Below are 13962 nucleotides of genomic sequence, written 5' to 3'. Positions count from 1 at the left end.
TACCAGGAGGGTTGGAATCATGGACGCCAGGACACCCTCTTTTTTTTGAGCCCCCACACTTTGACTGCTCATAATTTTGTGAATTTTAATTTTTTTTTTAATATTTTTTTTATGTAAAAATAAAATATCAATAAACAAATGATAACAAAATCGATAGTAAAAATATTATTTGTTTTCTTTATACAGCGCTTCAAACACCGGGCGAAATTCATGCCTCTACTCTACTACAGTAGAATACCCCCTTAAACAATACTTCAATTTTCTATATTTGGAATAAATAATTTAGTCATAAAAAATAATGAAGCGTAAATTTATATTGTTCTAAAAGATAAAATTAAAATTCTAGTTAATTTATCAAAATGTTAATAGAACAGTTAATTCATAAGTTCAAATCAAAATCACAAAGAAATATTTAGCTTTGAGTTTATTTTATCCGAATTATTCGTATTGGTAATATTCCTATAAAAATATACGATATTATAATTTAGTTGAATTAAGATGTATACATGTTTTAAAACGGTTCTATTATGAACCTAAAACCAAAAATAGATATTTTTTTAAAGATTACTTCAACAATAATTATTTTATGTATTATTTACTACCTCTTCTTATATTTGGTTACTACAAATTTGAGATTAAAATTATGTTCAGGCAATATATGATGACTTTACAATATTGTAATTGAGTTTTCGTTGTAAGAAAGGAGTTGGTAATTGAAATTATTGGTAATTTTAGCATAACAGTTTCATTTATTGAAATAATCATTTACTAATCAAAATGCCTTTAATTATTACAATAATTTATTCAGTTATAAAACTTATCAGTATCTTTTTGATGTTCAATGATAGAAAAAATTAGAGAAGTTATCCAAAACACGATTTTCATTTTTGGATGTAAGGTTGATTTAAATTGATAAAAATACTATATAAAATATTTATGTCATAACACTGCTTAAAATTTAATTTAGAAGGTTTTACTATAACCTCTCGAAAATTAATTTTTATATTGATAAAAAAATCTATTTTCTCTTGATCTTTTTAGTTGTAGCTTTTATTAATTATGTGAAATCGTTCTTCAAAATTTATGATTTTCACTTGGATTTTTATAATTATGTTTCAATCCGGATTTATAATTACTATTTACATTGATATTATTGAGAAACTATTAATATTGTTATAGTCTAAATTAATTTCTCAAATAAACGATCTATTACTGATCCTTTTAACTATAAATATATTTGTTACCAAAATAAATAAAAATATTAAATTTTGTTATATATTTTAAATTTATGCGTTTTTAAAATTTATGCTAACAGCACATAAAAGTATTGATTTAAAATGCAAAAATTAATTTTAAATAGATTGCAAAAATCGCGTGCAAGCTATTACCTAGATTTTATTCTGTATCTATCTTAATGCCAACAGGTGATGTCACTATCATATTTCGGTATATAAATCACATGCTTATAGTATCTTTATCACAGTACATCTTTAGAACTCATCAGGTTCACGTATAATCCACAAATCAAAATGAAAATGGTAAGAATAATTAATAGAAAGAAAATAAAATTATTTTCTTGGGTATTGAAGGAAAATAAAATATTAGAATTAAAAAAATATATTTCACTATATAATTTCATTTATCTACTTTCAGATCATTGTCCTCGCTGCCCTCGTGGCCCTCGTCGCTTCAGCCCCCCAACACGGTAAAGACGCCACCGTAACCCGTTACGAATTCGACAATTTGGGAACAGATGGCTACAAATTCGCAGTTGACACCAGCGATGGAACCAGTCGCCAAGAACAAGCTGAACTTAAGAATGCTGGAACCGAAAATGAAGCCCTCAGTGTCCGTGGATCATACACCTTCGTAGGAGATGATGGTCAACAATACACTGTCAACTTTGTTGCCGACGAGAACGGTTACCAAGCAGAAGGTGCTCATTTACCAAGAGCTTAAGAAAATACAAACTGCTGATTAATTTTCCTTTAGATAATTCGATTTAAGACAAAGACTTTATTATAGAACCCAACCCCTTGCTCTTATGAATAATTGTAAATATTATTTTGAGGTGCCATAAATAATATAGTACTTATAAAATTATACATTTGTTTTAATTTGTAAAACTTTTGGATGTAATCGAATGTTGTAATTTTAACATATTAACTGCTGCGCACGCATATGTTACGGGAGACCAATATCAAGGTGTCGAACGCAACAGGTGCGTTTGCATTCCTTGCATTTTCTTGTAGCGTTTTTAGTAAAATGTATAAGGGTAATTATTTCAAACAAAAATAGTTCTATTTATCCTATTTTGGCTAAATTATTCTTTTCAATTTCTAGATAACATAACCATATATGGTTTTGTTTAATATTTAACGAAAAAAAAATTTAGCACAAGGGGATGTATAAACAAAACATGAACAAGCCAGTAAATGTGTTAAATAACTTAATAACATTTACCAAATTTACATTTATATTTTTAGATTTAGGTTTAATTTTTTATTTTGTATTATCCTCAATAATTTTGTATTTTAAATTATAGTTTGGATTGATAAAAAAAAAAAAATAATATATATATATATATATATTTATATATAAATATAATATATATATATATATATATATATAAGTCTAAAGATGTAATTCATTATATTACTGTTATCAGTAATTTATACATACGTTATTAGAAAAATTTAATTCTATTCATTTTAATATGAATTTATAATATTGGTCACAAATGCATCCTAAAGATTTATTTGTTCAACTATTTAATTGATTTAATGATTTGTTTAATTATTTGTTTTCTAAATTTGTAAATTACTATGTGGTATATTTCCCTCAATAATTACCAATTAAACACTATATGTTTTATATTATTGCCATCTATAAACATATTTCATGGACGTAATGTATAATATTATTCATAAAATTGTGATATAATGTAGTAATAAATTTTAGTAATTTGTAAATGTGTTAAATATCTAATAAATGAAACTGATGTTTGATCATTTATTTCATAGTTTAATGCTTATCATAAAATTTCAGACTTTGCAGTAATGACTATTGCAAATTAAGGAAAAATGAGTATATAATTTTTAGATTATTTATGAATGTAAATAAAGAAGACATTATTTTAGTGTAACTACGATATAAAATAATTGCAAAAAGGTGGCATATTTTGACAAATTTAAATTTTGAGTATGTGTTACAATTTATCAAATATGAACATAATCTAATAATATTATACGCAAGTAAAAACGTTATTAATTAGAAAAGAAGCATTAGTTCTCACACATTTCTTAGCCGAATCGAACCAATATTTTTTTGCAATTTTTTAAAGCAAACATAGTGCATAATTTTGTAACCATTCGGAAGAAAATAAATTATTCTAAATATGTAAAAATCACTTAAGTGGTTATATACAGTTAGAAGGCCGAAAAAGCGCAATTTAAAAAAAATCTGTATATGTAGTTTGTATTTTATATTCAACCCTCAAAATGACAACAAGGACAAATTGTTAAAAATAATACTTCATTCAAAAAAAACACAAATAAAAAGAACATTAGAAGGATGTCGTGATTTCTGCAAACATTTTACTGCATCGCGTATTTTTCTTAGAAATGCTTTTCCAAGAATTAATTTTTACAGGATGCATCTCTTTTGGTATACAATTTATTAATTAAATAATTTCTTTCAACATGGAAAATCTGTATTTGAAATAAAATATCAAAGTCAAGTCTATCCAACAGGACGTTATAGAATAGTAAATATAGGAAAATTGCTCTTTCATAAGAAGATCGGAAAATCTTTGTAGAAAAGCTCACAAGCAAGTTTTTAAACACATAGTTAATTAATTTCAATTATTAAACAGTTTCTTAAATATTTTAATTTTTGCTTAAATATTGCGATAAATTGGATGAATATGAGTGCACTATAAGTATAAATAGAATCAGTGTCATTAGTATTATTCCTCAGGGTTACCAAAGCAATTGCAGCCACGTTGATTTATTTAAAAATTTCAAAATTAATTTGCATGGAGTTATCTAGATTTATTAGCTTATATATAAAAAGTGTAAATATTAAGTGACGGTTGCATGCCATTCGAGGTCGTCACCATCAAAATTTAGTATATAAACCAAGATTCACGACATCTTCATCACAGTTAAACTTTAGAACTCATCACAGGTTCACGGAATAACCAAATTATCAAAATGAAAATGGTGAGATAATTAAAATATGGAACAATTTATTGGATTTTGGATTATGAACAACCATGGAATGGGTGAAGTGTGAAGTTGTGAAATTAGAGTGATTGGATTTATTTACTTGTTTTAATACTTTTATGCATAAATCAAGGATTTGGATATCTTGACTAATTGTGAAAGTGAAATTTAGTTTTTTCATATAATTTTGGCACAGTGTGTTGATGAATTTCAATAAAATGATTAATCGACTGATTATTTCCAGATCATTGTCCTCGCCGCCCTCGTGGCCCTCGTCGCTTCAGCCCCCCAACACGGCAAAGACGCCACCGTAACCCGTTACGAATTCGACAATTTGGGAACAGATGGATACAAATTCGCAGTTGACACCAGCGATGGAACCAGCCGTCAAGAACAAGCCGAACTTAAGAATGTTGGAACCGAAAACGAAGCCCTCAGTGTACGTGGATCATATACCTTCGTAGGAGATGATGGTCAACAATACACTGTCAACTTTGTTGCTGATGAGAACGGTTACCGTGCCGAAGGTGCTCATTTGCCCCAAGCCTAAGACAACTAATCAATCGTACCAAACTGATGCATTTAGTTAATTTTAATCAAGACATTAGAGACTATTGAAAAAGTGACCTTATAGATTTTATTACTGTTATTAGTAACATCTTTAAGTACAAAAATAAAGTGCCATTAGATAATAAAATTAAAAAAAAATTGAAGAACTAGTAATTTTTCGTTATTCTTAATATTATGATGTAAATATAATGTTAAGCAATAATAAATACAATTGCAATTAAATATGTCTTTATAAATTCATTTATAAAAACTACTCAAATTTATTTCAGAACAGTGAAAGTCACAAGCGTTACTCATCTTTGTCATTTATTAAGATGTATGTTCATACATACATTGCATGTCAGACACATTGTCTGGTGTAACATATAGTAAATTTAAAAAAAAAATAGTTCATTATAGTTAACGTTGACTTGAACGCATTTGTATAAGCTCAAATTAAAAAAAAAACTACCGCAAAGTATGAGTTTTCCTAACCATGGAGAAAATTTCTTTTTATTAATCTGGTTAGAGCATTTAGCCACTTATTTAATTTATATCCCAATACAAAAAAATAATATAATAAAAAATTAAAAATTAAAAAAAAAATAAAAAAAATACATGGCGTTCGAAATATATTTAATTGAGATTCAATCGTATTGATTTTTAACATATAATTTTTATTTTCATATCCAATTTCTTTGTCTATTTTTACACACTTCTTTCTTGTGCACAGATGTGATCAATGCCCTGAGGAACCATTCCTATATTTTACTTATTACCAGAGAAATGTAACAATATATATTTATCCCTAAGTTTCAAACACCTAAATATTGCAATAACATTTCTGGTATCACGAAATAAGTTTTTTTTCTTTCTAATATCTTAGCAGCAATCAGAACCTTATGTTCTATGAGCTGTTAGGCTGAAACTTCTCCTTACTTCGTATTTTTAGATGGTAACCCAATGGTAAATCTATCCATATTTGATGATTATTATAATTAAAATTAATCTAATAGGGCTGGGTTTTTATTGGTGCAGCAATGCCCAATTAAGAACTATTTTCACTTGGAAATATTTTGCTATCTATATTTCCGAGTAAAAACTTTTTTTTCATTTCTCCAAGTAATTTACAAGTCTTTAGTCGACATCTAGTAAATTTGATAATAGTACTTATTATCAAATTACTTACTAGATAATATGACAATAGTAGAAGTAGCCAGTGATTCTTCTACTTCAAATACAAAATACATTTGTTTGAGAATTTCTACAAAAAGGAAAAAAAGGGTAAAAAATTATATGGATAGATCCAAAAAAAAACTGTTGTCACTACTGCTTGATAACAGGTAGCTCAAATCGGGTCTTGAACCCGAAACCTCTGAGAAAAAAGATATAATTTAAGTTTTATACTCAAAATTATTTTCTTCCATATCCATTATCAATCACACCATCATACGAGTTTTTTTCAACTAGTTTATAAATTATCACATCTGTAATACCTTTTATAATTGGAATAGTTATATAGAATAAATTAAACATTTACATTTCATCAAGTTTTAGTGGTCGACTATACTTTTGAGAATTTTAATGACATTTTTAAGTATATTGATGATATAGAATGGATTAAAGCAAAAGAAAGAACAGCGAATTAATAATCGTCTGAAATTAATAATTAACTTGAAATTAATGATTAAGATAGTCTTAAGAATGCAAAAGTTTTGTCATATAAATTAAAAAAATATGTTTAAAATTTTAGTTAAGTTTCTCAGAAATATATTTTTTTTAGTCGTTGAAGTTTTGACTTAAATATTTAAAAATTTTGAATTAAATATTTAAACACCGATTAAATTTATTATTCATAATATTTATATCTATTTGTCTTCTCATTAATAATTAAAATATATAATTATTATTTATAATTGTAGTAAGACCTTGTGTAAGTAATTCGGAGAATGAAATATTTTTAATAAAATAATTAATAATAACTATTTAAATTAATCTTTCTCATTGGAAAATTATATAAAAAATGTAAGATTAATGATTTGTCACAAATAAAGCACTATGCATTGCTAATATTTAGATCAGAGTTTGTATAATAATTTACATCCAATACAATATATTATATTGTACACAAGTAGAGATGAACAATATAAAATATTTTACCCCGATTATATAACAGTAGGAATTTCATAATTTATTTAAATTACTCAAATGTTAATAAATTCGCTTTCGTTACCCAGATCTAATTTTTGTGTCAGTGGTTACTCATGTCAAGTATAAATGTTAAGTATCCAGAGACGATGGATTCGATTGATGACGCCATTGACAAAGATTTGTATATAAATGGCAGATTCGTTGGATGTTCATCACAGTTTATCTTTACAACTCATCTCCGATACACGGAAAAAAACCTAATATCAAAATGAAAATGGTAAGAAGAAGTTTCGTTATTGTTTGAGTACTTTCTAAATGGAATTAGTTGATTATAAGAATAATTATTTGAACAAAACAATTTTTCTAATAAAAACGAGAATTAACTCTATTAGATCAATGTGTAGATATTCAATGGACAATAATTTGGTGTAAAGAATTTCACCACCACAAGTCTTGCAGCACTTAAATTTTTCGAATTTGCTTCACTGTCAAATGGTTGTTTTAGAAGTATATTGTTTTCCATAATGATTTCAATAAAAACATTTATTTCCAGATCATTGTCCTCGCCGCCCTCGTGGCCCTCGTCGCTTCAGCCCCCCAACATGGCAAAGACGCCACCGTAACCCGTTACGAATTCGACAATTTGGGAACAGATGGATACAAATTTGCAGTTGACACCAGTGATGGAACCAGTCGCCAAGAACAAGCTGAACTTAAGAATGCTGGAACCGAAAATGAAGCCCTCAGTGTCCGTGGATCATACACCTTTGTAGGAGATGATGGTCAACATTACACCGTCAACTTTGTCGCCGATGAGAACGGTTACCGTGCCGAAGGTGCTCATTTACCAAGAGCTTAAGAAAATACGAACTGCTGATCTATTTGAACTTAGACAATCCAATTTCAAATAAAGACTTTATTATAGAAACATGCTCATTACTTTTATGAGTAATCGAGTTATTGTAAATATTATTTCAATGTGCCATAAAAAATATAGTATACTATAAAATTATACATTTGTTTCATTTTGCAATTTGCTGGATATAATTTATTATTATAATTATAACCACAATGGTCATATTCACCAACGTGGATTCATTGTTGGAACGTAAAAATGATTTAGAGAAATTTAGAAGGAATAGTTATAAAATGAAGATTCTGGAAAAAATATTGAATAATTTTATATGAAAAAAATTATGAATGATAAATATCAAAGCCGACGTAAAATATTGTCAATTTTTTATAACAACTTTTTATAAAGATAATTAAACATTCATGATGTTTTTATTTTTTATATAAAAAGGGTTTATAATAATTATATTTATTATTAAATATAAAATTTCGGTGTGGCGGACATAACTCATAGGTAGCATGATCAAAGTATGTAAAAATTGAAGATAAAGAAGATGGATTCAGAAGAAAGAAAAGTCGGTAAAATTGATATAAAAGTAAAAGGAAGTAAATAATGTCTTGATTTAGAATTTGAAATGTTGAATTAAATTACTTATTGAATTGACTTAATTAGAATTTGTATTGTTGATTTAAAATTGCATAGAAAGTTAAGTAAGAAAATGAATTTAAAAAAAAATAATGAATAAAAAATGTGAAATCTTGTAGGTGGCTAAATGCTCTATGTAAGCGAGGCCAATAAAAAAAATAAAATAAAAAAAAAATCGGTTTCTTAATAAACGCCCAATTTTTAAACCAGGTCGTTTTACTGATTGCCCTACGATATTTATAATTGATTGGATACATTAAATGTTCCTGGAGTAATGAATAAAACTAAAATTTTGTAAAGGACAACATAAACTTATAACTTTTCCGTATAGAGATCAAATAAATAAATTAATAAATAATTAATTTAAAAAATGATAATTTGTGTATTGAATGTCCTATTACCTATTTATACAAGTTGATGATTCTGTTTTAAGGCAGTTTTTTTGTTTAAAGAACTGATGTTCCTTATTGAAATAGGCGCAGATATAAAAATAATAAAAAAAATTATAAATATTTTATATTAGAAATTTGCATAATAGTCAAATAATGTTTATTAATATGCAAAGATGAACCAGAAATGTCTTGAAAAATGTGCTATTGCAATTTTTCAATAAAATTTCACTAGATTGTAGAAGTTTCTCAATCATTTTGAGAAAATTTATATACAGACTAAAAATCGCAATCACTAAAATTGTACTATTAAAATAGAATATAAGGGACTATTAAAATAAAATATAAGGGCTAAAAGTTTCACAAAAAATTAATAATAAATATAAATGTGTATTTGAAAAAAGTGTCGAGCTAATTTTACTATGGAAAAAAATGAAAACTAAATAAAACTTTAGAAATTTAGATTTGAATACATATTAATCAAGGTTTTCAAAATAGTGCATCTTTGACAAATATATGAAAACTGATCGAATTTTATTGAGACTGGTTTATATAAATAAATAATAACTATCTTAAGCTGTTATCAAAATAATAAAAATAAATTTTAAGTTGCATCAAGAATTAGTAATTATTTCTACACCAGTATCTTTTTTATAAAATGTCTAGTCGGTTAAAAAACGATCCCTCCAAATATCCAGTCAATGTTGAAATGAAACATTGGTTGAAGGACATATTTTTGTTTGGACCATTCTCTTATAAATCACTGATCAATCTGTATGTAAACACAAATTTAAAATTTATTCCAACAATTATATACAACTTTAGTGATTATTATTATTAATTATATGTGAAAGTTATTTTCAAATTAGTGCAACATGATGAAAATTGTGGTTCTATTAGCAGTAATATTAGCAATTAATTGGAATTTTGTTTTTGGAGAAGAATTGGGTGAGCTGTAATATATTCACAAATCATATATTGTAATAAAAAAAAAGTTTTGATGACCATGTTATAACATCTATAGATATATTTTAGTGTTTTTTTATTTTATGTAATGTATAATTTAAACAATATTATTCAGTGTTAAATAATATTTATAGATATTTTGCATCCGGGAGAAAAAACGATTTCCATCCAAAAAAAAATTTATACTCTGTAATATAATTTTTTTGTCAAAATAACCATAGAACTATTCCTGTTTTCTGTTCATGTACAATGTATTTTTTTGCACTATTTGCAAACTATTTTTAATATTGTTGAACTTAAGGAATTTTGGGTTCATGTATTAATGAAAAATTGGATATTATACAAAAATTATGATTTTGAAAATTATAAGTATTAGAAGCATTTACAAATTTGGTAAACATAATCTGGAGTATCTTTTTGAAGTTAAGATAAAAATTCTCTAAATCTCTTAATGAGCATATTCGAATAAGTAATTGCTCTATAGGATTAACCACTGATTGGAATTCTAGATAAATTTCTCAAAAAAAAAACAATTTCAAGTAGCTACGTATCAAACAAACAATACAACAAAAATTATGAATTTTTATTTTATGCATAATAATTGTAATTTCTAAAACCAAAATCCATTCATCTAAAACCATTATTTTAACCCACAAAGATTTCAATCCAAATTCAATTTCAATTATGTAAAAATATTCGAATTTTAACGTGGCAGACTGATTATGTTGAAATATCAATAAAATTAAACTGGCGATAAAGACAACTTATGTTGAAAAATTGAATAATTTCGTTTTCGATTGAAGATCAACGAGTAAGTGGCCATGAACTGAAAAATGTTAATAATATACCTACTTAAATTCACGATTTTGGTGCGCGAATTAGAAATTAATTCTAATGGATTTATAAATATCAGGTTCAAGATAATGATAGTAAAAATTTCCAAGTTTGATTTTTTATAATCAGAATAAAATAATTTTATAATAATGAATTTTGATTAATATATTATATTCTAGCTCCATATCTAAAGGTATGTTCCAGAAACGACAAAGATTTAGCCCAATGCATAAAACGAGCAATTGATGGGTTGAAGCCTATTTTTGTAAATGGAGATCCTTCAAGGGATGTCCCATCCTTAGAACCTCTGGATGTAGGAGATTTGCTGATTGGAAATTTTGCAGGAGGTGCTGCTGTTGGTATAAAAGTATCTGCCACAAATATTTTGGCACGAGGTGCTTCTAACTTTGATATAACAAAAATAAGGTACATATTTTTTTTTTAAATATCTTTGATCTGTTTAATTATGAATCCTGTAGTAATCCATTCTGTTACAATAATTTGTACTAAGAATTATCTAGACACGGTGATTACACAAGTCTAGTGCCAGTTTTCTAGTTTTATGCCCAAATTTTGTATTTCTATATAAAAACTTTATGCATATTTTTTAATAATTATGAAAATTTATTTCAGTGCCGATTTCGAAACATTGACCTTCAATTTTGAGGTATTTTTACCACATATAGAAGCCAAAGGTAACTACAACATCGATGGCAACATTTTGCTCTTACCTATTCGAGGAAATGGACCATTTACCGCAAATTTCAGTAAGTTGTGAAAATTATCAATAATAAATATGTAAAATTTGGTTCAACTTAACCCTTTCCACTCGTTAAATGCAGCATTAACACGTATTTTGCCCCCGGAGTAGCGGCATATGAGTGGAAAGGGTTAAAACTATTGCAATTATATTTTTAGCAAATTCTACTGGAAAAGCTTTGTTAACTGGTAAAACATTTGTACGGGATGGTAAAAATATACTAAATGCTGATAAAATGAACATCAAAATTAAATTGGGAAAAGGTAATATAGATCTCAGGAATCTTTTTGGTGGCGACAAGACTTTAGGTAAATTTGAAAAACCAACAATAAATTTGACTTAAATTTTTAAATCAATTAATTTCTTATATTTTAGGTAACATCATCAACCAAACCATAAACTCCAATATTGAAATTTTGAGTACAGAAATTGTACCACTTATTGAAAAAGCTTTATCCAAATTGTTCATCAGAATTGCGAACCAAATTATAGACAGATATACATTTGAACAGTTGTATCCTGAATAATAAAAATAAAATTATGCAAAAAATTAGAGTAAGAACCTTATAATATAAATACAAGAAACGTTATATATTTTTTATACCTACTATTTATAAATTATTTAAGAACTTTTGTTAATTGGGTGGATGATATAAACTAATTGTGTATTTTGATATTATTAAAATATATTTATTACAAATACGTTTTTATGATAAAAGTACTAATAAATTTCAAGATTTTAAGAGAAATAGCACGTATCAGAACCTCGGATCAAAACTAACATGAGTTCGAGTTGATGATGGAAAGTAATAGATGGGCCACAGATTTTTATATTTGGATGCAAATAAAATATTGTTATTTAAATAAATTATTTATTAACTTACTTCAGCATTTATTTGTTTGATCATCCACTCATTTACTGATTTATTTACTTACTAAATTATTTAGTTAAATTACTAAATTGCTTGCAATTGCAATGCAATATGTATGCAATGCAATTGAAATTAAAAATATTAATTAAAATATTTTTTATTTATTGACTAAGGTAATAATTTTATTATTTATCTACCGATCACTCAGTTATTTGTTTAATTAATTAAATAAATAAAATATTAAATAATTTAATAGATTCTAATGGTGTACCACTAGTAAAAGTTCCAATTACAACTCTTGAGTATTATTCATTGATTATTAATAATTACTAACTATGAACTATATATATAACTATGTACAAAAAAAGGTTAATTTAAAATGTTTCAATTTTAAAAATTGCAGCAAAATTAATAATTTAAAAATTTATCAATCAAGTGGACATTAATAAGTATGTCACAATAACTAGGTTTAGCAAACTTGCACTTTTAATTGTTTAGAAGCAATAAATGCTGACTAAAACAAATATTTCCTACAACATGTCGTTCAATTAATAATTTCAGTATGAATTAATATTTTAAACAGTAAAAATTCACAATAGTGATTAAAATTTTAATCTTTTATCATGGGAAATAATTATTTGTGGTTGATATTTTTATTTAACGTTCTGCAAGCAATCAATGGAAAATTAACTGCAATACGTGAGTAATTATTTATAATTTTAATACTTTGTTAAATAATTCTTTTTTATTTTAATTAAAACTTTCTACTAAACTAGTTATACAGTTTTATGTCGATTGGTTAGTAAAAGATTTAATGCAGTTGTAAAATAAAATGTCTTGCACTTACTGAGAGTAATTGAAACTCGTAAATATGGAAAAATAAATCTACTTTTTCACATTTATTGATGGATCATATAACTAAACCAAATAATATTTTTTTATAAATATTTTTTCATCATTCAAGATTATAATTCTAGTCAGAAGTAAAGATATATTAAAGTTTGTAATTATTTGAATAAGAAAAGAATGTATGACCATTGTCAGTAGAATATTTATTCATAGAATAATTTTCAGTAAATAACGAAGAATTTTTTGAATAAACACCTGAGAATAATATATTTTCAATGTCACATAATGTCGCGAATCACCTTGTATGTACATAGATTTTTATGAAAAATGATTATCATAAATTAGTGCTTCAAATAGTTTGATAATTCTTAATTTTGTTTGTTTTTCATATAATAAAAAAACAAAAAAAATCAGACATACTCAGTAAAATAGCGATTCAAGTTCTAACTAAATTTTAATCAAAAATAGAGTGAAATAAATCAAAACAAAACTATATTGAATTTTTGGCAATGTTTCTGTATTACTCAAATATAAGAACAATATGTATTATTTGTTGTTCTCAGTTATATTATGACAACATTTCTTAATTTGAATAAATGAGAAGTAATTTTTAATATACAAGAGAAGTTTGCCAAAGTTTGTTTTCAAGCAAGTTTAAATTTTGTTTCGAACTTCTATCAGTAGATATTTTTCTGGCTTCTCGTGTAAAATACAATATAGCAAAATATTTATCTTAATATTATTATTTAGTATATAATTATTTTTCCTCAGCTTCTTATATGAGAGTATGTCATCGTTCAGACCCAAATCTCTCGGATTGTGTCCGCCAATCGGTTGAAGAATTGAGACCAAAATTGAGAGAAGGTTT

The 13962-nt window shown here is 25.9% G+C and overlaps 4 protein-coding genes across 4 annotated transcripts; all 4 read left to right on the top strand.

The window, feature by feature from the left end:
- Window positions 1–1529: 1529 nt before the first annotated feature.
- LOC113370545 (endocuticle structural glycoprotein ABD-5-like) lies at window positions 1530–1959 on the top strand. The gene is made up of 2 exons (XM_026611224.1): window positions 1530–1538; window positions 1654–1959. Exons 1-2 carry the CDS (start codon window positions 1530–1532, stop codon window positions 1957–1959), a joined length of 315 nt encoding a protein of 104 aa, XP_026467009.1.
- A 2255-nt stretch (window positions 1960–4214) lies between these two features.
- On the top strand, window positions 4215–4776 carry LOC113370279 (endocuticle structural glycoprotein ABD-5-like). Its single transcript, XM_026610951.1, has 2 exons — window positions 4215–4223; window positions 4471–4776. Exons 1-2 carry the CDS (start codon window positions 4215–4217, stop codon window positions 4774–4776), a joined length of 315 nt encoding a protein of 104 aa, XP_026466736.1.
- A 2418-nt stretch (window positions 4777–7194) lies between these two features.
- Window positions 7195–7785, top strand: LOC113370574 (endocuticle structural glycoprotein ABD-5-like). The gene is made up of 2 exons (XM_026611263.1): window positions 7195–7203; window positions 7480–7785. The coding sequence occupies exons 1-2, from the start codon at window positions 7195–7197 to the stop codon at window positions 7783–7785; spliced, it is 315 nt and encodes a 104-aa protein (XP_026467048.1).
- A 1903-nt stretch (window positions 7786–9688) lies between these two features.
- On the top strand, window positions 9689–11900 carry LOC113370278 (protein takeout-like). The gene is made up of 5 exons (XM_026610950.1): window positions 9689–9761; window positions 10793–11039; window positions 11247–11380; window positions 11532–11681; window positions 11749–11900. The coding sequence occupies exons 1-5, from the start codon at window positions 9689–9691 to the stop codon at window positions 11898–11900; spliced, it is 756 nt and encodes a 251-aa protein (XP_026466735.1).
- The last annotated feature ends 2062 nt before the right edge of the window (window positions 11901–13962 follow it).

This window comes from Ctenocephalides felis, unplaced genomic scaffold (genome assembly GCF_003426905.1).
Source record: "Ctenocephalides felis isolate EL2017-DRISC unplaced genomic scaffold, ASM342690v1 CF-g0.4_SCAFFOLD_01492, whole genome shotgun sequence".
In the NCBI taxonomy this organism is placed as follows: domain Eukaryota; kingdom Metazoa; phylum Arthropoda; class Insecta; order Siphonaptera; family Pulicidae; genus Ctenocephalides; species Ctenocephalides felis.
The sequence above is the reverse complement of the archived record's forward strand: the minus strand, read 5'-3'. Positions and strand labels throughout refer to the sequence as shown.